Below are 24,209 nucleotides of genomic sequence, written 5' to 3'. Positions count from 1 at the left end.
TTCCTGATGTGATGCTAACATGGACCAGGAGCCCAGCCCAACAGGGGGACAGGCAGGGACAGTGACTGTCAAACTTCAGATGTAGTCAGTGGATTTTGAAATTAGTTTTGTGCATTGTGATCATCACTTTGTCTTTTATATGAAGTAGAATAGAACCAGCATCACAGAAAATATCAGAGCACAGAGCAATAGTAATGTTGTTTTGTGACATTTTTGTTTCTCTGTATGTGTATGTGTGTGTGTGTGTGTGTGTGTGTGTGTGTATGCACATGAAATCATGATATGAAGCAGTTCTATCAAGGACCACAGTCAACAGCCACCTGAAGTCTTGCACAAGCAGAGTAATTTGCTTCTCAGCCTCTGGAGTTGGGAATCTCTTTAAATTTACTTTGAACCCTATTAGTATATTTTGGAAATTAATACATTGCTGATCATGTCATTTACAAATATTTTCTTCTTTTCCATAGGTTGTCTTTTTGGATTTTTTTAATGGCTTCCTTCGTGCTACACTTTTAAGTTTAACCAGGTCACATTTGTTTGCTTTTGCTTTTGCTTCCATTACTTTAGGGGTCAGATCCAAAAAAATAGTGCTGTGATTTATGTCAAAGAGTATTCTGCCTATGTGTTCCTCTAAGATCTTGTCTTACTAAGTATCTTGTCTTACAGGTCTTTGCTCATTTATTCATTTTTACTTTATTTTTTTATATGGTATTAGAGACTGTTCTAATTATTTCTTTTACATTCAGTCATGCAGATTTCCCACACTATTTATTGAAGAGATTATCTTTTCTTTATTACATATTGTTACCTCTTTTGTCTTAGATTAACTAACCATAAGTACATGGGTTTATATCTGGGTTTTTTATCCTGTTCCATTAATCCATGTGTCTAGTTTCTGTGATAGTAACATACTTTTTCATTACTGTGTCTCTGTAGTATAGTCTGAAATCAGGGACTGTGATTCCTCCAGCTGTGTTCTTCTTTCTCAAGATTGTTTTGGCTATTTGCGGTCTTTTCTGTTTCCATACAAATTTTTTAAAATTGTTTTGTTCTAGTCTTGTGAAAAATGTCACTAGCAATTTGATAGAGACTGCACTGACTCTGTAAACTGTCTTGGGTAGTATGGTTATTTTTAACAATTTTGACTCTTTCAATCCAAGAATACAGTTTATCTTTTCATCTGTTTGTATCATCTTGAATTACTTTCATCAGTGTCTTATAGGTTTTGTATACAGGTCTTTTACCTCCTTGCTGCTGCTGCTGCTGCTAAGTCACTTCAGTCATGTCTGACTCTGTGTGACCCCATAGACATCAGTCCACCAGGCTCCCCCGTCCCTGGGATTCTCCAGGCAAGAACACTGGAGTGGGTTTCCATTTCCTTCTCTAATGCATGAAAGTGAAAAAGTGAAAGTGAAGTCTCTCAGTCGTGTCCGACTCTTAGCGACCCCATGGACTGCAGCCCACCAGGCTCCTCCATCCATGGGACTTTCCAGGCAAGAGTACTGGAGTGGGGTGCCATTGCCTTCTCCGTTTACCTCCTTAGGTAGGTTTATTCCTAGTTTTTTTTTTTTTTCCCTTTAATGAGATGTCAGTGGGATTGTTTCCTTAATTTCTCTTTCTGATACTTTGTTTCTAGTCTATATAAATACAGTCAATATCTGTATAAACAATGGCTTATACAGCTCAATATCAAAGAAACAAACAACCTAATCAAAAAATGCAAAGAAGACTTAAATAGACATTTCTCCAAAGACATACAGATGGTCAACAGACCCATGAAAAGATACTCATCATCACTAATTATTCAGTTCAGTTGCTCAGTCATGTCTGACTCTTTGCGACCCCATGAACTGCAGCATGCCAGGCTTCCTTATCCATCACCAACTCCCAGAGCTTGCTCAAACTCATGTCTATCGAGTTGGTGATGCCATCCAACCATCTCATACTCTGACATCTCCTTCTCCTCCCGCCTTCAATTTTTCCCAACATCAGGGTCTTTTCTAAAGAGTCAGTTCTCCACATCAGGAGGCCAAAGTATTGGAACTTCAGCTTCAGCATCAGTCCTTCCAATGAATATTCAGGATTGATTTCCTTTAGGATTGATTGGTTTGATCTCTTTGCAGTCAGTCCAAGGGACTCTTAAGAGTATTCTTGAACATCACAGTTCAAAAGCATCGATTCTTCTGTGCTGAGTTTTCTTTATAGTCACTAATTATTAGAGAAATGCAGATCAAAACTACAATGAAGTATCACCTCATACTGGTTAGAATGACCATCATTTAAGATCTACAAATAATAAATGCTGGAGAGGGTGTGGAGGAAAGGGGACCCTCCCACACTGTTGGTGGGAATGTAAATTGGTACAGCTGTTATGGAAAACAATATGGAGGTTCCTTAAGGAATTGAAAAAGAGTTACTGGGTGATCCAGCAATTCCCCTCCTCAGCAAATATCTGGAAAACATAAAAACTCTAATTCAAAAAGATACATGCACCCCAGTTTTCACAAGTTTTCTATTTACAATAGCCAAAGTATGTCCATGGACAGATGAAAGGATAAAGATATAATGTATACACACACACACAGGAATATTATTCAGCCATAAAAATAATGAAATAATGCCATTTTCAGCAACATAGATGAATCTAGAGATTATGAGACTAAGTGAAATTAGTCAGCAGAGAAAGACAAATATCATATGAGATCACTTATATGTGGAATCTTAAAAATTGATAGAAATGAACTTATTTACAACACAGAAACAGATTCACAAACATAGAAAACAAACTAATGGTTACCAAAGAGGAAGAGTGGAGGAGAAGGATAAGTTAAAAATCTGTGCTTAAGAAATACACCCTATTATTTTGCTATACAATTGAAACACTGTGAAAAAAATAATCAGATACACACAAAATCTGACCTGTTACTTGATAAGTGGGACAAGCCCCTAGGGCCTCAGTTTTTATATCTGTTAGGTAAGGATAACTACAGAATTGTGAGGATTAAGCAGGAAATGGTAGGATAAGGGGTTAAAACATTTTAATGATTCCACAAATGTTAGGAATTCTTATCAGTACTTGTCAGGGACTGTAATAAGCACAGAGGAGCAAAAATGAGAGCTACATTTCTGTATCCTCAAGGAGAGGAAGAAAATAGCCAAGAGTGCAGGAGAGCTGAGAAAAAAGGCCCAAGGTCTTGGTGGAGGACTGGTAAGTAACAATGCGTACAAGACGGTGGTCAGGAAAGAAGCTGCTGGGAGGGAAAAATAAAATCAAAGTACAAGAAAGTGTTATTCTCTATTCTTGCTTTTGGTGGAAACATTAGATATATTTCTCTGTTAAGCCTTCCCACAAATTCCTATTGTGTTTTTTTGATTTTTGTTTCTTTGCTCTACTATTTATATTTATACAAACAATTTAGTTTATATTGTAAACCATAAATATAAAGAAAATCAGCAAGCACCATGAACACATAAGAGAAATTAAAGAGTAAAGTCATTCTGGAAAGTATTACTCTTTTTACTTAAGCAGAAATAATATCCAAAGGCCAGTAACCCAATCATTAAGAATAGTAACAGTTCCTGATGACTGAGCATTCCCAAGAACCAGACATGGGCACAAACCTTATCTCACCCAGTTGTGTGTGCTAAGTCGCTTCAGTCATATCAGACTCTTTGCTACCCCATGAATTCACAGCCCACAAGGCTCATCTGTCCAGGGGATTTTCCAGTCAAGAATACTGGAGTGAGTTGCTGTGCCCTCCTCCAGTGGATCTTCCTGACTCAGGGATTGAACCTGCATGTCTTATGTCTCCTGCATTGGCAGGCAGGTCCTGTACCACTAGCACCACTTGGGAAGCCCAGATACATCTTCACAACAAATCTGTGTGGCAATGATTCCCAGACCTGGTTTAAAGATGAGGACACTGAAATCTGGAAGCTGAGTGATGTCATCAAGGCCCCACAGTCCTTTGAGGCAGAGCAGGAATAAAATTGTGGGTCACATTGACACTCGGTCTACACAAACATTCTATCCCTGGCTGCCTCTGGAATGATTTCCTGGGAACTTTGCACATTGCTGTTCTCTACAGATATTCCCTCTTTTATCAACCAATATTGTACCCTAGAGACAAAGGCATATAGAGAGGAATCTACATGTATACAATGTTTGGCACTATTTTGTAAGGATGCTCTCTGGAGTGTGTACATTGAACATGCTCAGAGGAAGGGTGGAGATCAACAGAACAGAACCAAACTATGTTGATGGTATGTAAGACTACCATCTTACATAGGATGGTATGAAAGACTAAAGGTATGTTTAGACTTTGCTCAGATGTGCTTCCATACATTATTGGCAGAGCCAAGGATCTTCTAACATTATTTCTTTATCTATAGAGTTATTTTATGTACACCAGCATACAATTCTTTCTAATTAAGAAGCTTTAAAAATAAGGCAGGGTATGTTTCGAAAGCTTTGCATCAAAGGAAATGAAAGGACTCTACAGATATGCCCTTTATTTCTACTAACTAATCTCACTTGGACATTTCAGAGATGAGTGTCATCGAAATGTAAAACTTGGGAATCTAAACTCCTTTATTTTCTACTGTAACCACAAGTCATGAATTAAATAGCCAGAGAAAATCTTTAAATATGGAGACTGAACGTGTTAAAAAGTTCTTCCCATTTTTCCTGAAAGGGATACCTTTAATTTTTTTTTTTAATTGTGGTAAAATACATATGAAATTTACTAGCTTGACCAGCTGTAAGTGCACAATTCAGAGGTATTAAGTACATTTACAATGTTGTACAGCGATCACCACCATCCAGCCACAGAACTTCTTTTGTCTTTCAAAACTGAAACTCTGTAGACATTAAACAACAACTCCTCACTCCCAGCAGCTCATGGAACCCACCATTCTAATTCCTGTCCCCATGAATTTAGTACTCTAGGTACCACATATCAGTAGAATCATACAATATTTGTCCTCTGTGACTGGCTTATTTCACTTAGTTATCTCAAGGTTCATCTGTGTTGTAGCACAAGTCAGAATTTCCTTCCTTTCTGAGGCTGAATAATACTGCACAGTATACATATATGCCCTACATTGTGTTTATTGATTCACCTGTCAATGGACCTCTAGGTGCCTCCACCTTTTTGCTACTGAGAATAATGCTGCGATGAACATGCAAGTACAGGCATCACTTCAAGATCTTTCTTTCAATTCTTTTGGGTTTATACTCTAAAGTAGCATTGCTAGATCATATAATAACTCTATCTTTAACTTTTTTGAGAATTGACCAACTTGTTTTACACAGTGGCTTCACTATCTTACATTCCTACCAGCAATGAGCAAGGATTCTAATTTCTCTACATCCTTCCAATACTGCCAACCCATTTTCTTTCTTTCTCTCTTTCATTTTTCTTTTTTGATAGTAGATGTCTTAAGGGCTATTAGATAGCATTTCACTGTAGTCAGAAAAGCTGTTATCTTGGTTTCAAAAGTACTTAGACATATGCATTACCATATGTAAAATTAGATAGCCAGTGGAAATTTGCTGTATGATACAGAGAACTCAAATTTGGTGCTCTGTGATAACCTAGAGGGATGGGATGAGGTAGGAAGGAGGTTCAAGAGGGAAGGGACATATATATATACCTATGGCTGATCCATGTTGATACAAGGCAGAAGCCAAAATGATATTATAAACCAATTATCCTTCAATTAAAAATAAATTAATTAGAAAAAACAAGAGTACTTAGAGGAATTCCAGGTATTTTAGAGGCCACCGGTAGATGGCAACAGCTGTACTCAGTCATAGGGCCCAAGCCCACGTTCTCCTTCCCTTTGGGTGCCATGCTGAAATGCTTCCCAATAAACAGGCATTTCAGGGCACATTACACCCACATTCCAAGAAGCACATTTGCCTGGCTCTTTGTGTCTCATCTCTTCTCTGTTTTCCATCTCAAGAGGGTGTTTTTCTGAGCTTTTTTTGATAGGCAGATGATTATGGAGTATAAAAATAAAACCTCAAAAAAAAAAACAAAAAAAAAAAAACAAAAGCAAATCTGTCAAAACAGAGGGCAGGATGAAAAATCAGGATGCCTGGCCTCCACTGTCCTTGACTATATACCTGAACACAATCAAGGACAGAAATGGTAAAGGCCTAACTGAAGCAGAAGAGATAAAGAAGAGATGAAAAGAATACACAGAAGAACTATACAGAAAGGACCTTAATAACACAGATAACCACCATGCTGTTGTCACTCTCCCAGAGCCAGACATTCTGGAGTGTGAGGTCAAGTGGGCCTTAGAAGACATCACTACCAACAAAGTTGGGCTTCCCAGGTGGCGTGAGTGGTAAAGTATCCACCTTCCAATGCAGGAGACATAAGAGACATGGGTTTGATCCCTGGGTTGGAAAGATCTTCTGGAGGAGGGCATGGCAACCCTTTCCAGAATTCTTGCCTGGAGAATCCCATGGACTGTAGCCTGGGAGGTTATGGTCCATAGGATATGCAGAGAGTCAGACATGACTGAAGCAACTTGGCATGCACAAAGCTAGTGGAGGCAAGGGAATTCCAGTAGAGCTATTAAAATCCTAAAAGATCATGCTAATCAAAGTGCTGCACTCAGTATGTCAGCAAATTTGGAAAACTCAGCACTAGCCACAGGACTGGAAAAGGTCAGCTCTCATCCCAATGCCCAAGAAGGGGAGTACTAAAGAGTATTCAAACTACTGGACAATTGCACTCATCTTCCATGCTAATAAGGTTATACTCAAAATTCTTCAGGCTGGGCTGCAGCGTTACATGAACCAAGAACTTCCGGATGTCCAAGCTGGGTTTAGAAAAGGCAGAGGAACCAGAGATCAAATTGCCAACATTCACTGGATCATAGAGAAAGCAAAGGAATTCCAGAAAAACATCTACCTCTGTTTCATTGACTATACTAAAACCTTGACTGTGTGATCATAACAAATTGTGGAAAACGCTTAAACAGATGGGAATACCAGGCCATCTTACTTGTCTCTTAAGAAACCTGTATGCAGGTCGAGAAGCAACAGTTGGAATGCTGCATGAAACAATTGATGGGTTTAGGATTAAGAAAGGAGTACAACAAGGCTGTTTATTGTCACCCTGTTTATTTTACTCATATGCTGAGAACATCATGAGAAATGCCAGGATGGATGAGTTTCAGCTGGAATCAAGACTGGCAGGAGAAACATCAACAACTTCAGATATTTGGATGATACCACTCTAATGGCAGAAAGAGAAGAGGAACTAAAGAACCTCTTGGTGAGGGTAAAGGAGAAGAGTGAAAAGGCCAGCTTAAAACTAAATATTAATAAAACTAAGATCACGACTTCCAGCCCCATCACTTCATGGCCTATAGAAAGGGAAAAGGTGTAAGCAGTGACAGATTTCCTCTTATTGGACTCTAAAATCACTGTGGATGGTGACTACAGCCATGAAATTAGAGAATGACTGCTTCTTGGCAAGAAAGCTATGGCAAATCTGGACGGTGTGTTAAAAAGCAAAGGCATCACTTTGCCGACAAAGGTCTGTCTAGTCAAAGTTATGGTCTTTCCAGTGGTCATGTATGATTGTCAGAGCTGTACCATAAAGAAAGCAGAGCACCAAAGAATTGATGCTTTTGAACTGTGGTGTTGGAGAAGACGCTTGAGAGTCCTATGGACTGCAAGGAGATCAAACCAGTCAATCTTAGAGGAATCACCCCTGAATACTCACTGGAAGGACTGATGCTGAAGCTGAACTCCAATACTTTGGTCACCTGATGCAAACAGCTGACTCATTGGAAAAGACCCTTATGCTGCGAAAGAGTGAAAGCAGAAGAGGGCAACAGAGGGTGAGATGGCTGAATGGCATCACCATACGAAATGGACATGAACTTGGGCAAACTCTGGGAGATGGTGAGGTCCATGGGGTCGCGAAGAGTCAGACACGACTGGGCAACTGAACAACAACAGTATATATACCTGGAGGATGGTAATTGCTCAGTAAATAGTCACTAAAGTATGTTGAGTGGATAAACCACAAGGAAAGACAGAAGCTTCTCTGTGCATATAATTCAATTTCCAACACACTCTCTGAAAGGCATACTTCTTTAAGAAGCAGAAGAAAGGAAAACAGAATCAGAGCTGAGGGAGAGATGGCCAATTCAATGCTCCACCATCTCAGCAGCCACACGTTGGGTCTCAGTGTGAAGCACTCTATACCATGCACTGGCCTATTTTGCCCTCAGAACAGCTCGAAGGGTTGGTATTGTTAGCTTCCTTGTAAGACAGAGAAAACTGAGGAGCACAGACATGGAATTCCAAGTCCCTTTCTCTTCGTCACTATTCTGTACTGACTGCCTGGAGAAAATTATTTATTAATGGCTGATTTGTCAAAGTCTCCCATAGTATCCATACACTTTGCAATTCTCAAAGCCCCACAGTTTCACAGAACACCCTCCAGGGACATAATCAACTTTGAAAACATGTCTTCATTTCCTACAGCAAAGGTCTATCTGGAAGACACTTAAAATTTGCATTTCCCTATAGGAAACTCTCCAGCGCTAAACAAACAATTTATCCTTTTGTTCTCAGAATTATGTGGTTATGAGTGGACAAAACTGTGGAACCTGAGAAAGTCTGAGACCAGAAATCCATCTCAGTAAATTATTAAATCACATGCACACAAAACTAACGAGTAAACAAAGAAACAAAACCTACTATATGATGAAAGTATCTGTTGACAATACCTGCTGCCAAAAATATGCTCTACTAGGGGTAAAATGGATTAACCCTTTCATTTAATTTGAAAAAAATAAAAATAAAAATTAAGTAAACTTAGGTGGCTTATGAAAAGAACATGTGAGTGCATACCTGAGGTGCAACTGACATTTTCTTCCTTAAATCATGAAGTCCAATATCGGTTGTCCAGATCTCATCTATCCAAATACCACCTTCAGGTTCTGACAATCTAAAAAGGGCAGCGATGAGGGAACTTTTTCCAGCCCCTGTTCTTCCTACAATGCCAAGCTGTAAAGAGATCCAGGAGAGAGTAAGAATTAACAAAATGCAACAAACCTGAGAGAAATGCTGGCTATTGATGATGAATTTTAAAAGTTCTATATAAAGTGTAGTCTATAAGTTTCTCAGTCACGCACTGTTGACATTATGGGCCAGATAATGTATTCTTGGGGGAAGAGGGCTTGTCCTGTGTATTGTAGGATGTTTAGCAGTAGCCTTGAACTCGACCCACTAGATACCAGTAGCACCCCCTAAATAAACTGTGGCAACCAAAAATTTCAGACACTGACAACTGTCCCCTGGTTGAGAGCCCCCTAGTCCCAATAAGAGTTAAAAATGACAATCTGCTGGCAGTGAAAGGCCAGTGATCTCCTAAGTGGTCCATAAGAAGTCAGCCTTTAAATTAGCTTTATTCCTACAGCCTGGAGAATTATGTGACTAATTTTATGAAGATATCAACAAGTAAAGTCAGCAGTATTATACATAAGCAAGTATTCACTTTTTCAAGGGCCTATTATTTAAGAAGAATTATTCTTTAGTAGAAAAACTAAAAAACTTCCTAATATTAAATATCTTAATTATATCTTGAAAGGAAATATCTTAAAATTATAAAATGCAGATCTCAGTGTCTTATAAGACAGAGGACAGTAGACAAAATGCATATAATCAAGTCAACATCAACACAACATTTGCTACTTATATGGGACCTTTCACTGGAGCAGTTCAAAAGGTATTTTATAAACAAATTAATACTTGCAATTGCACCTTGGAAAGGTACATGTCAAGTGTCAGTCTAAGTCATTAAAACAAAAGCAGAGAGAAATTCAGTGCACTAATGGTAAAATTGGGGTTTTTCTGGTGGCTCAGTTGTAAAGAACACACCTGTCAATGCAGGAGACTCAGGTTTGATCCCTGAGTGTGGAAGATCTCCCAGAAAAGGAAATAGCAACCCACTCCAGTGGGTCCTTGCCTGGAGAATTTCATGGACAGAGGAGCCTGGCAGGCTACAATCCATGGGGTCACAATGGAGTTGGACACGACTGAGTGACTAATATGCATCAGTGCAGGAGACATGGGTTCAATCCCTAATCTGAGAAGATCCCACATGCTACAGAGCAACTAAGCCAGTGCACCACAACTACTGAAGCCCACACGCCCTAGACCCGGAAGCTGCAACAAGAGAAGCCACCGCAGTGAGAAGCCTGTGCACGGCAACTAGAGAGCTGCTCACTGCAACTAGTGACCCCTCATTCATTGCAACTAGAGAAAAAACCAGAGCAGCAACAAAGACCTAGCCCAGCCAAAAACAAATAAAAAAATTATTTTGTAAAAAATTATGTTTATACTCTGTTGTAGTTTACTTACTGCACAATAGCATTATGTATGAAAAACAATATTCATACTTTAATTTTCAAATACTGACTGCTAAAAGGATGCTAACCATCATCTAAGCCTTTATTGGGTAGTAACAGTAAAAAAATACTGATCACAGATCAGAAAAACAAATATAATAATAATAAAGTGGCTTGAAATATTGTGAGAATTACCAAATGGTGACAGAGACATGAAGTTAGCAAATACTGTAGGGAAAATGGTGCCAATGTACTTGTTCAACACTGAGTTGTCATAAATGTTCAGTTTGTTAAAAAAAAAAAAAGCAGCATTATCTGTGAAGCACAATAAAAATATGTGTCTGTCTGTCTGGGTGTTCTCATACGTAAATCAACACACATTAAGACACAGGTGACAACTGTATCCATGAGAATGTGTGCATGTTCCCATGTTATCAGCTGTACTGACACTGATCCATCTGTGCAAATGGGAACATCTGTAGACTTTGTATAAATGGGCTGAGATATGCAGGGGCATTGAGGGCTGCTCATGACCACAGGACTGTGAGCTCCAAACTCCAGAGAGGAGAATAACAAGAAACAAGGGACTTCATGGGCAGTCCAGTGGTTAAGATTCTGAGCTTCCACTGCAGGGGACATGGGTTCAGTCCCTAGTAGGGAACTAAGATCCCACATGCTGTGTGGCCACGCATCCCCTCCAACAAAGGCAACTCAAAGGAAAAACAAAACAAAACAAAAACACCTGGCTCTGGCTATTTCTACAGTTAAATCATTAAACCTATTAAAATAGTCTGAATGTCTTATCAGGGTCACCAATGGGTTTTACCAATTCCACACGGAAAGTGTCACCAGTATCAGTAAGTTTACATTCCTAACACCAAAGACACTTGGAAAAAATCTTATTTTAGCTGCTTTGTAACAGCTCCTTTTTGTTTTTACTACCACTTGTATCAGCATGGGAAATGTAAGACAGGGAGTCAGGAGCTGTTGTGTCTTCAACAAGATGTCATGGGAAAGTGATTCCATTTTTTGAAATTAAACTTATGTCCAATAAAATGATGCTATAAATTGCAGGTTTGTGAATGTGCAGAGAACCAGGCCAGGGTTCCTCTCTGACGACCACACCAACTTGTTAGACACTTCTTCCTGGGTCTCTCTTCACACACCAAACTCGACATGATCAACATCTAATGCCTCCACACAAAACAGCCACTTCCTCTGACTTCCCCTCTCTACTTCTTTCCCAGACTCATAGGCACAACTGTCCACCTTACTTCCAGCTTTCCCTGAGTCCAGCATGCTGCCAAGCCTTGAAAACTCTAATCTTGCTATGTTTCATGGCTCAAACCCTCATTTTAAGGCCCACATGCACCACCTGAGAGTCAGGATGCATTATCTTTTAAAAAAACAAAATAAAACAAACTCTTTTCTTAATCATAATCAGTGCAAATGAATTTGAAAAGTAAATAAAGACTAGATATATGCTAGAAGTCTGATAAAACCAATCTTAAGATGTTGATGTTTTTATTTTCCAGACTCATGTTATGTGTTCTTAAAGATACAAATTCACATATTTAAACAAAATAGGATTCGTATGAACATACTGTTATAATGTATCTTCATTTAGAATTTCATAAAAATCTTTATTTTAAATGGCTACGTATGTAGCCATTACAGTATATGTGGTCATTTATTTAACAAACTCCTACTGGTAGATATTTAGCCAATCTCCAATATTTTGCTATCATAAATAACTCTGTGTCAAATATCCTTGAAGCTAAATCTTTGCAAACAACCTTAATTATTTTCTTCAGATAAATTCTCAGATGTGGAATTGCTGAGAATAAGGTATGCAAATTTTAAGAGAAAGCTGTTAAGTATTGCCAACCTAGTCCTCCAGAAAAATGATACCATTTTCAACTTCCACCTGTTTCCCTGCACATTCATAAACATAAGCATAAAACAAATAGCTTTGTTTTAATTGACATCAGTTTGATTCTGAAAAGTGGAGTCAATTTCCCAGAACGTCTTACTGGAAACACAACAGCTCCTGGCTCCCTGCCCCTCACACCTGCCCACTAGGGTCCACGTGCTCTCACTTCTCAGATTAAACCCCAGAAGGCTGGCTCTGTGTCACTCCACCCCAGGACATCTCTTCTACAAAACTGTCCCCACTGACCTCTCCATCCTTCATGTACATGAGTCAGCTTCCTTGGCATCACTAGGTAGTTGTGAGGGTCGAATGTAAAAATGTGTGTTACACACCTGGTAGTTCTTTTCCCTGAATGCCCTGCAGGTGCCTGGTTCTTCATTCACTGGATCAGGGCATCGTGCCTTTGCTCATGTTGGTCTCACCTCCCAGAATGCCTTTCACATGCATTTCCACCTGCTGAAGCCCTGACCACTCATCACTAAGTCTGTCTCACATGACTGATACTTCAGAAATGCTCTCCCTGTACCCTATGTGTGCTAATCCCAATACTAACAGATGTTGTATTATCTTTTCCTAAACTTCTATAAAAATTCTGACCACCTTCTAGCTTACAAAACTAATGTAGCCATTTTCTCATTTCTTCGACTGGCCTGTATATGTTGACAGCAGGATCTGTACTAGACTTGACTTTTTCTTATTTGTATTCCCTGTGGAGCCCTGGGACAAAGACACTTCTGCAGGAAGCTAAGATTTTTAATCAGGCCAGAGAAATTTATGGAAAAAAATATCACCATATTATTTAGATATATGATAAGTTGGACAAAGAGAAACATGGCAGATGGATCCTACAGCCATAAATAAAACTTTGAATGGCCAACACCTTATTCTCATGGGACAGACAACAACTTCTGCCATGTAAGTGTTTATAGTCATTTTACACAGTATAAAAACTACAACTATCATTGGTCAAGCAATTACTCTGCCCCATGTGCTGGGTGCTTTACATGTCTTATCTCATTTAAGTTGTACAACAAGCCTATGGGTTAGGTCCTATCAATTCCATTTTTCCAAAAGAAGACTGAGGCTTGTGGAGGATTCATGTTGATATATGGCAAAAGCAATACAATATTGTAAAGTTAAAAAATAAAAAATAAAATAAAATAAGTAAGTTAGTCTGCCTGAAATTTGAGTCCATTAAGTCATAGGATGAGACTCAAACTCACATCTGTTGGCCTCTTTTCCATTCTGCTGATGAACTCCTTAAACCTGGATGGCCTGGTATCCTATCATGTGTCTATGTAGCTAGAACAGAGAAAGTGGGGAGAGGTGTAGCTGAAGTTAAAGGAACAGTCCTACCATAGAAATCCTGTGACCAGAGAGCTGAAGCATGATGTGGAGATGGGTACATATAACACGGTGAGTGGGATGACATCACTAAGCAGAGAGAGTACTTGAGGTCAGGTGGGCTGGCTGTCAGCAGGAAGAACCAGCACCCCAGGTGGGCTGGAAGAGAAACCTGCAGCTAAGTGGGGCAATGGTTCCCTAGGAGACAAACCAAACAGACCTCCTGCCCTGCTTGGGGAGCAAGACTTATTTTTGACCCCATCAGGTGGTGAAAGAGCCACACATACACTGTTGTGCAGGGCTGTCTCTGACTCCAGGTCCAGACAGGGATGAGCCTGTGGGAAATCCCTCCAGTCCCTGCAGGAGGCTTGTGTGGGGAAGGACAGATAGCAGGATGAAAACCGCCCGTGATGAAGACAGAGTCCACTGAGAGGATGCCAAGAAATGCAGTGGAATCACACAGAGTTGAATTATAAAGTATAAGTGCAATTTGCGGAATATGAAAGTAAGTAAATCTATAGGGGAAGTGGCACAGAACTTTCTAGAGCCTCATGCTCAGTTATAGCAGGGACTTGGGTAACTCCTGAGCTCAATTTCAACCTGTCAAAGGATGTTTAATAGAAATCACTGGTTCTCTCTCATCAGAAATGCCTATGGGAGAGAAAGGAATTTACCAGAAGGTCTTGTTCAAATGAGTAAAGAGGTCTGGCTGGGCCTGAGACTCTGCATTTCTAGAAAGCTCCAGGAGATGTAGGAGCTGCTGGCCCTGACACCACAGTCTGAGTCACAAGGAATTAGAAAGCCAGCAAGGAAAGTGGGATAATCTGGGAGTGAGGAGAGGGGTTGTTGAGGAGATACTATGTAAAAAAGGAGAAAATGTAGGAAACAAATATTTTTGCACATTACAGCAAGGTCTAGTAAGTATCTTTAAAAGTGTATTATAAAAGTAAGAGCTCTGAACAAGAAAAAAAATAAAAAACTAAAACCATTCTATCTCGAGAGCTGGAAAAATGCTTTAAAATGTCCCAGAACTCTAAAATCATTATATCAACCACAAAACCATCTAAATGAAAATTACAACCAGTGTTCAGGATCTAACTGGGAAGATTAAGGTGCTATTTACCTCATCTGGGATCTTTATTTTTACTTGCTATTTCTTCCATGAATTAGAATTATATGTAGTACCTACTACACTCTCCTACTGACTCTTAACTTTCAGGAATCAGGACAGCAGAGGAAACAATGGAAAGAGAATAAAGCCCCATTTCGGCTGGGCAGGCTCACTCCACATCCCCCACAGCAGCCTCTTTCAATCAAACCCAGCACCAAAGTGGTGACCCAGAGTGATGGGGTGGGACAGGTTAGCAGGAGAGGGAACCTGGGATGTTCACAGATGGAGTAGAATCACTTCCTGGACACACTGCATGAATATCATCTCCAAACACAGAAATGAAGCTAACGTTGTTAAGGCAGAAGGGGATGACAGAGGATGAGAAGGTTGGATGCCATCACCAACTTGAAGGACATGAGTTTGAGTAAGCTCCGGGAGTTGGTAATGGACAGGGAGGCCTGGTGCTGCAGTCCACAGGGTCACAAAGAGTTGGACACAACTGAGCAACTGAACTGATCTGTGATACGGGGAATAGACCAAGTCAGAGATCAAAAGCCAAGCTACCACAGTTATTAATTCAGTTTCCAAACTCAATTTGCCCTGAAACATTTTGGATTCTCAATAATCCTATGATTTGCAGTTTTTAAGAAGGAAGAATAGAATCTATTTATGTTCATAAGTTGTACTGCAGAGTTTCCTAAAAAATTCCTATTTTATGGCTTTGGGGAAAATTAAGACAAGTGCAAATTAACAGAATCACACTTACAACAGGAAATCTGACAGACACATTGTCTGAGAGTATTCTAACATCACCTACAGTGCTCTCAGGGACAGGATTGTATCAAGAGCTGTGATTAATGTTTTCCCAACAAAACAATCCTCAGCTTCTTCCTGAACTAGGATGGAACTGGAAATAATTATGAGTCACCTTTAGAGCTGCAACTAACTGAAGCTGCTCCCTGGGTATCATTCTGGCAATAAGTTGAATATGTATTTTCATGTTACAAGGGTATCATTCATTAAATTACAGCTATAGTCCACTGGGGGTTGTGGTGGAAAGAGTTAAAGAGCAGTTCTTTTAGTTGTTCATGCAGTTGTCTTGTGTGTATGTTCTGGTTACTGGCTGCTCACACCTGTGTGTTACTCACCCTTGCAGAATGCCACTTTCTAGGGAACAAAGATGAAAATAAGATGCTCCTTGATTTTAAAAAGCCTCAAGGTACCATGAGATACGGACTTCAAATTACAAAGCACGACACAGATGCTATCTTACATTTTAATTATGATAAAGTTCACATAACATAAAATTTAATTACTTAACCATTTCTATGTGGATGGTTTAATGTTCAGTACATTCACATGGTATGCAACCAAGCTCAAGATTTTTTTTTTTTTGCCTCATAAAACTGAAATTCTATAACCATTAAACAAACAACTCCCCATTGCCACTCCCCAAGTCCCTGGAGACCACCATCCTACTTCCTATCTTCCTGAATTTGACCACTTTGTCAAATTCATAGGATTTCACCACCTCACAAAAGCAGAATCAGAGTATTTGTTCCTTTCGTGTCTGACATTTAATAAGATGTTGTCAAGGTTTAACCATAGGTCAGAATTTTCCTCCTTTTAAACATTGGATATTTCATTGTAAGGACTAGTTCCTTCCAACTTTTGGCTGCTTTGAATATAGTTGTACTGTGAATGCTACCTTCAAAGAGTATATAAGACACTGAGGAAGAATTGAGGGTCTCAAAGATGCATTAGAGTCGTCTCAGAAAATGAGGAGACTTTCACCATCCAGATGACAGAGGGGAAGGTCTCTGCGGCAGAGGGCAGACTGCACACTGGAAGCTGGGAGGATGTGGTGCTTTGGGAGAACCTACACACAACCAGAGTGTAGTGGTGCGTGTAAGTCAGGAGACATTCTGGCTGCAGATGGAGGTGAGGAAGAGCTTCCTACTAATTTGTCTGCTCTGGTTTATTCTCTTCTTCAAGAGTCTGCCCTGGTCCAGGCCAAGAACCTCAAGTTGAATATAAAGGAATATCACAGCAGACATGGACGCTGGCCAGTTCAGGTCACAAGTCTCTCTGCCATCTCCCATGTGGATCTTCCCTGTTCTGTTCAATTTGCTTTTGACTTTGAGCAAATCTCTAGGTCCTGCCTCCATCACAGGCCCTGGTTCCTCACCCTTGACTGAGTCATGATTCTGGGCTCCACTCTAGTAGCAACAAGCTCACCCCATGGCCCCTGCTGGAGTGGACTTAGGGCTGTGCACTGGTTCCCACAGCAGCTCTCCCAGCCCAGTAAGGATCAGATCTGTGCTAAAGAAAGAAGCAGTCTGTGGGGGGAGGGCAGGGGGATGGCAGCTCAGCGTGGATGTGTAGGAGGACAAGTCTACAGAAAAGACCAAGAGAGAGAGGAGCAGGTTGCAAACAGAGGGCACCGTGGAAGGAAGAAAGATTTTAGAAATACAAAGAAGAAAAGATGGAAATGAGATACTGGAGAATTAGGGACAGAAAGCTAGGACTGACTTCCCAGACTTTGTATGAATAATCAGGTGTCACATATAGTGTCCTGGGTCAGGTTAAAATTGAGCCCAGGAGCCCAGGAGCCCAGGGCCCACCAACCACCATGAGGGAGCTCACAATACAGGGTATAAAAAATGCTTGTATCCGCATTCCGTGGTCAGTTTCCAAGAAAGATTCACCTACATATCGCTGATTAGATCTGCATCCATGAGGTACAAAGAGCCCTCCCCCGCCCCGTTCCCCTGACACACTGACAAGGAAACCAAGAGCAGATGTGGTGCTAAATCTTTAGTTGGATTTTAAAGAGGCAAATGGCTTAAACTAACCTTTTCTCTTGGTTTAATGAGCATGTTATACAGGTTCTTCAATACCAGAGGCCTGTCCAAGCTGTACCTGAAGTTAACATTTTCAAAGTAAATCCATCCTTCCTCAGGCCAGGATGGTGGTGGACGAAACTCAAGTTCCCAGGGTGCTTCTTTCTCAAGGTCTGTATATTCAATCTCCCTTTCTACTGAAATCATCTGAAACACATATGACATCACATGAGTTAGTATCAGAGGGTCTTGTTTATGGATGTTTATCTTTTTTATTATTATTTTTTTTACTTTACAATATTGTATTGGTTTAGTAACTGCAAATGAGACATTTTGTTTTTTTTTTATCTTTATATCTGATTTTATATGGTTCAGAATATCCCAGGTCTCTTAGCATCCACACAGGACAGAAACAGGAGTTTGATGAGGCCTTGGATGATTTGCAAATTTGTTCATAATCTTTAATACTTTTGCTTACAGCCACTTCCTTCAAGTTTATATTAACACTAAAAGAATTAGAGAAATGAATGGTAAGATTTTATTGATCTACTTTTCACACCTGAATGAAAAACAAGAGCATTTTGTCAAAGAAAAGAATATTTACGGACACCAATCAGTAATGTGTGGCCACAGAAGGGCCATGTGTTATAGATAACAGAACTGGATGGTCATCAAACCTCCATTTAATTATTAGTCATTTTCTATTCTATTAGAAGAGAGAAGTGAAAAGATTTAATTTTTATTGCTTTTCTCCCTTTAGGAGAAGTTGCAAATATTCAAAAGTGTATAATTTATATATTGACTAAGGCCTCCTAAACAACCATGACTCCACATCTTTGAGAGCACTTTCTGAGAGGGAGCTTATCCTACCAGAAAGAAGGGCCACCAGAAAATTCAGGTGTTCAACACACACGAGAATAAGAGATAAAATGGGGGAGGGGCAGGAGAGAGGAGCATATTAATTAAAGAAACCTCAAAAAACTGAATTATTTTTAAAAATATGAGGAATCACCCATTAAGAAACAAAGATAAACAAGCTGCTAAGAAATTAGCTTCTCTCCAGGATTTCAGAACCTCCCACCTACAGACATTTATTCTATTTGAGGACAGTTTGATGTGAATATAAAACGTTCTGACATGGCACACATAAGCCTGAGAAAAGACATATATACTTTATTTTACATTAACTTTAAGCAGATGGAGAAGAACGTTAAAAAACTTTGTTAACTAAGATGTAAAAATAATAGTTTTACTATTTTACATAAGAATTGCTTTTATGCCACTTAACAGCAAGGAGACTTGGAAAGGCTAAGAACAGAAGGATAAACATCACCATGTTCTCAACTTCGGCACTTTGCCTGACGCACCACTGGAACATCCCCATGAGTGTGAGCATGAGAGATAGGACCAGGCCAAACTGCCCGAGATTCAAAGCTAAATGAGAAAGAAGAGGAATGATGTTAGTCTCCTTCTCAACCCCTCATGCAGCTCCTTCTGTCACTTTACAAAGAAGATTCCTTTATTTTTATGAGTTTTAAAGGAGTATAGTTCATTTACAAAGTTGTGTTAGTTTCAGGTGTACAGTAATGTGAATTAGCCATATATTTATTTATTTATTTATTTTATATATATATATATATATATATATATATATATATATATAATCCACTCTTTTAAAGTTATTTTTCCCATACATGTCATTACAGAGTATCAACTAGAGTTCCCTTTGCAATACAGAAGGTCGTTTTTAGTATCTATTTTACATATAGTACTGAGAAGACTCCTTTACAACATTTAAATCATTTGCATGTAATGATAGTATTACTCATAATATTACTTCTGATGACTGAAATAATAATACAGTTTAAAAAAAACCCACTATGAGGGACTTCCCTGGTGGTCCAATACCTAAGAATCCAAGCTTCCCATCAGGGGGCTTAGGTTTGATCCCTGGTCAGGGAACTAGATTCCACATTCCACAACTGAGAGCTCACATGCTGCAACTAAAGTCCTGCCTGTCACAACTGAGACTGAAGATCCTGCATGTCCCAACTAAGACCCAGTGAAGCCAAATGAGAAAGTAAATTTTAAAAATATTATGAATTTAGAAAGTATTAACAATGTTGTTGTTCAGTCACTAAGTTGTGTCTGACTCTTTGTGATGCCATAGACCACAGCACACCAGGCTTCCTTGTCCTTCACTATCTCCCAGAGCTTGCTCAAACTCATGTCCTTCGAGTCAGTGATGTCATCCAACCATCTCATCCTCTGTCATCCCCTTATCCTCCTGCCTTCAATCTTTTCCAGCATCAGGGTTTCTAATGAGTTGGCTCTTCGTGCCAGGTGGCCAAAGTACTGAAGCTTCAGCTTAAGCATCAGTCCTTCCAATGAATATTCATGACTGATTTCCTTTAGGACTGACTGGTTTGATCTCCCTGCAGTCCAATGGACTCTGAAGAGTCTTCTCTAGCACCACAATTAAAAAGCATCAATTCTTCTTTCTATTATTGGGATATTTTATTACTATAGACTCTCAGTCTCTTCACTTTCTTGCCATTAGAATGGTATCATCTGTATATTTAGGGTTATTGATATTTCTTCTGGCAACTCTGATTCCAGCTTGTGAGTCATCCAGCCTGGTATTACACATAATGTATTCTGCATATAAGTTAAATAAGTAGGGTAACAATATACAGTCTTGTCGTACTTCTTTCCAATTTTGAACCAGTCCATTGTTCCATGTCTGGTACTAACTGTTGCTCTTCACCTGAATACAGGTTTCTCAGGAGACAGGTAAAGTGGTCTGGTATTTCTATCTCTTTCAGAATTTTCAACAGTTTGTTCTGATCCACACAATCAAAGGCTTTTGTGTAGTCAATGAAGCAGATGTTTTCTTGGAATTTTCTTGCTTTCTATATGATCCATCAAATGTTGGCAATTTGTTCTCTGGTTCCTCTGCCTTTTTATAAACCTAGGCTATACATCTCAAAGTTTCCAGTTCATGTTCTGTTGAAGCCTTGCTTGAAGGATTTTGAGCATAACCTTACTAGCATGTGAAATGAGTACAATTGTATGGTAGCCTGAACATTCTTTGGCATTACCCATCCTTGGGATTGGAATGAAAACTGACTTTTTCCAGTCCTGTGGCCACTGCTGAGTTTTCCAAATTTGCTTATATATTGAGTGCAGCACTTCAGCAGCATCACCTTTTAGGATTTGAAATAATTCAGCTGGAATTCCATCACCTCCACTAGCTTTGTTCATAGTAATGCTTCCACAGGCCCACTTGACTTCACACTCTAGGAAGTCTGGCTCTAGGTGAGTGACCACACCATCATGGTCATCTGGATCATTAAGATCTTTTCTGTACAGTTCTTCATTGTATTATTGCCAGGTCTTCCTAATCTCTTCTGCTTCTCATAGGTCCTTACGATTTCTATCTCTTATACTAGTAATTCCAACCAGATTGAGATATACTTTATAGTATTATATAGGTGAGGATCATGTCATTATTCAAGGTCATTCCTGGTGGCTCAGTTGGTAAAGAATCTGCCTGCAGGGCAGGAGACCCAGGTCAATGCCTGGGTCAGTAAAATCCCCTGTAAGCAAATGTCAACCCAATCCAGTATTCTTGCCTGAAGAATTCCATGGACAGATAAGCCAGGCAACATTCCATGGGGTTGCAAAGAATCAGACACAACTGAGTGACTTTCACTTTCACATGTCATTATTCAGATTTTTGTTCTTATGGCTTCAATTTTCATTGTATAATTTCACTTTCTACATCCAACATAGTTGCAGTTGCAACCACAAAAACAAGGCAATTTAATACTTTAAATCTAAAGTATTACTCTCGTTGTTCCATTATCAAAGACTGTGATTCAGGGTTATTACTACGGAATAGTTAGGGATGGTAAATTCGTGCCATGCACTCCAACAGCTGCTCATCTGGCATCCACACAACAGTGAGGACACTGTTCTTTGCTACAGAGACTCTCTGCCCACTACACCAGACACCTACAACCAAGAGATCCAAGTAGCTCTAAAGTTAAACCTAAACCCTAAGCTGTACAAAAAGCTTAACAGAAAATTTGGTTCTCTCCATTCACATACAGGACACTACCTGAAATGTTCAGAAGGTCAGCTTACTAGAGTTGCATGGACCTCAACCAATTTAAAGAAAGATAAAAAGATAAAAGTTCTCAACAAAGATCTATAGTAAATAAATGAACAAACAAACCACCCAAAGTAATCTACAGATTCAATGCAATCCCTATCAAATTACCAATGGCATTTTTCACAGAATTAGAAAAAAAACTTTTACATTTTGTATGGAAACACAAAATACCATGAAAAGCCAAAGCAATCTTGACAAAAACAAAGTAGAAACTTGAAGCTGGGTAGAATCAGGCTCCTTGTCTTCAGACTATACTGCAAAGTTACAGTAACTGAAACAATATGCTACTGGCACCAAAAACAGAAATATAGATCAATGGAACAAGATGGAAAGTCCAGAGATAAACCCATGCACCTAAGGTCACCTGTGACAAAGGAAGAAAGAATATACACAATGGAGAAAAGACAGTCTCTTCAATAAGTGGTGCTGGGAAAATTGGGCAGCCACGTGTAAAAGAATAAAATTACAATACCCCCTAACATCATACACAAAAATAAACTCAAAATGGATTATAGACATAAATGTAACACCAGACAAAATATAACTCTTAGATGAAAATACAGGGAGAATTCTCTCTGACATAAATTGCAGCAAGATCTTTTTTGATCAACCTTCTAGAGTAATGAAAATAAAAGATAAACTGCTACTGCTAAGTCCCTTCAGTCGTGTCCGACTCTCTGTGATCCCATAGACGGCAGCCCGCCAGGCTTCCCATCCCTGGGATTCTCCAGGCAAAACACTGGAGTGGGTTGCCATTTCCTTCTCCAATGCATGAAAGTGAAAAGTGAAAGTGAAGTCGCTCAGTCGTGTCCAACCCTCAGCGACCCCATTGACTGCAGCCTACCAGGCTCCTTCATCCATGGGATTTTCCAGGCAGGAGTATTGGAGTGGGGTGCCATTGCCTTCTCCGAAAAGATAAACTAATGGGACCTAATTAAGCTTAAAAGATTTTGTACAGCAAAGAACACCATAAACAATACTGAGAAGACAACCTGCAGAATAGGGAAAAATATTTGCAAACAAAGTGGCTGACAAGGGATTACTCTCTGAAATACACAAACAGTTCACACAGTTCAATATTAAAAAAATATCCCAATCAAAAAATGGGCAGACGATTAAAACAGACACTTTCCAATGAAGACATACAGGTGGCCAAAAAGCACATGAAAAGATGGTCAACATCTCTCACCTCACACTAGTCAGTATGACCATCATCAAACAGTCTACAAACAATAAATGCTGGAGAGGATGTGAAGAAAAGGGAACTCTCCTACACTGTTGCTGGGAATGTAAATTCGTACAGTCACTATGGAGAATGATATGGAAGTTCCTTTAAAAAAAAAAAACCAGAGCTGCCACGTGATCCAGCAAGCCCATTCCTGGGCATCTATCCAGAGGAAACCATAATTCCAAAAGGTACATGCACCCTAATGTTCACTGCAGCTCTATTCACAATAGCCAGGACACAGAAGTGACCTGAATGTCCATCAATAGAGAAATGGGTAAGGAAGATGTGTTATCATATATACAATGGATTATTATCCAGCCATAACAAAGGGCAAAATAATGCCATTTGCAGCAACATGGATAGACCTAGAGACTTTCATGATAAGTGAAGTATGTCAGACAGAGAAACATAGAATATGATATTGCTTATACATGAATTCTAACAAAAGGCAACAAATGAACTTATCTACAAATCAGAAATAGAGTCACAGATGTAGAAAATAAACTTATGCTTACCAGGGGTAATAGAAGGGAGGGATAAATTGAAAGACTGGGATGAACACATATATACTACTATATATAAAATATTAAAATAGATAACTAATAAGAAACAAATGTAAAGTACAGCAAACTCTGTAATGACCTATATAGGAAAATAATCAAAAAAGGAGTGTATATATGTATACATATTTCAGATTCATTTTGCTATACACCATAAACTAAGACAACTGTGTAAACCAATAAAATTTAAAAGAATGGTCTGAGCCAGTCAAAGCAGGGGCCCAAGACACCACAGGTCTGCTGGAGGCACTTTCAAATCTGGTCTTTGCTCTTAAAGATTCTGAAAGTCCAAAACAGAAATTCTTTTCTAAAGGACAATTTATCTGAAATATTAATTAAAATGCAAATTACTAAAAAAAAAGATACATGCACCCCAATGTCCATGGGGTATGGAAAAAGAATCTTTTATAAAGTGGATATATGTAAAACAGATTCACTTGGCTGTACACTTGAAGCTAACACAACATCATAAATCAACCATACACCAATCTCAAAAAAAACCTACTGTAAATAAATAAGTAAATGGAAAAAAAGATGAAAGTGCTCATCATGACACAAATGAGTTCACAAGGACCACACAGTGGAGTCACATGCTGCAGACACTGTAATTCATTAGAACCAAGCAGT

General features: G+C 39.2%; 1 protein-coding gene across 1 annotated transcript in view; it reads right to left on the bottom strand.

Moving 5' to 3' along the window:
* LOC112577712 (ATP-binding cassette sub-family C member 4) overlaps positions 1–24,209 on the bottom strand; it is a 161,705-nt gene that overhangs the window by 27,457 nt on the left and 110,039 nt on the right. The window contains exons 24-26 of the mRNA XM_045162483.1: positions 18,951–19,051; positions 17,630–17,824; positions 8,888–9,043 (exon numbers count right to left, since the gene is read on the bottom strand). Of these exons, the coding sequence (XP_045018418.1) occupies positions 8,888–9,043; positions 17,630–17,824; positions 18,951–19,051 (452 nt within the window). The remainder of the gene's footprint in view (positions 1–8,887; positions 9,044–17,629; positions 17,825–18,950; positions 19,052–24,209) is intronic.

The sequence above is a fragment of the Bubalus bubalis genome, chromosome 13 (genome assembly GCF_019923935.1).
Source record: "Bubalus bubalis isolate 160015118507 breed Murrah chromosome 13, NDDB_SH_1, whole genome shotgun sequence".
In the NCBI taxonomy this organism is placed as follows: domain Eukaryota; kingdom Metazoa; phylum Chordata; class Mammalia; order Artiodactyla; family Bovidae; genus Bubalus; species Bubalus bubalis.
This window is presented reverse-complemented; position numbering and strand designations above follow the sequence as displayed.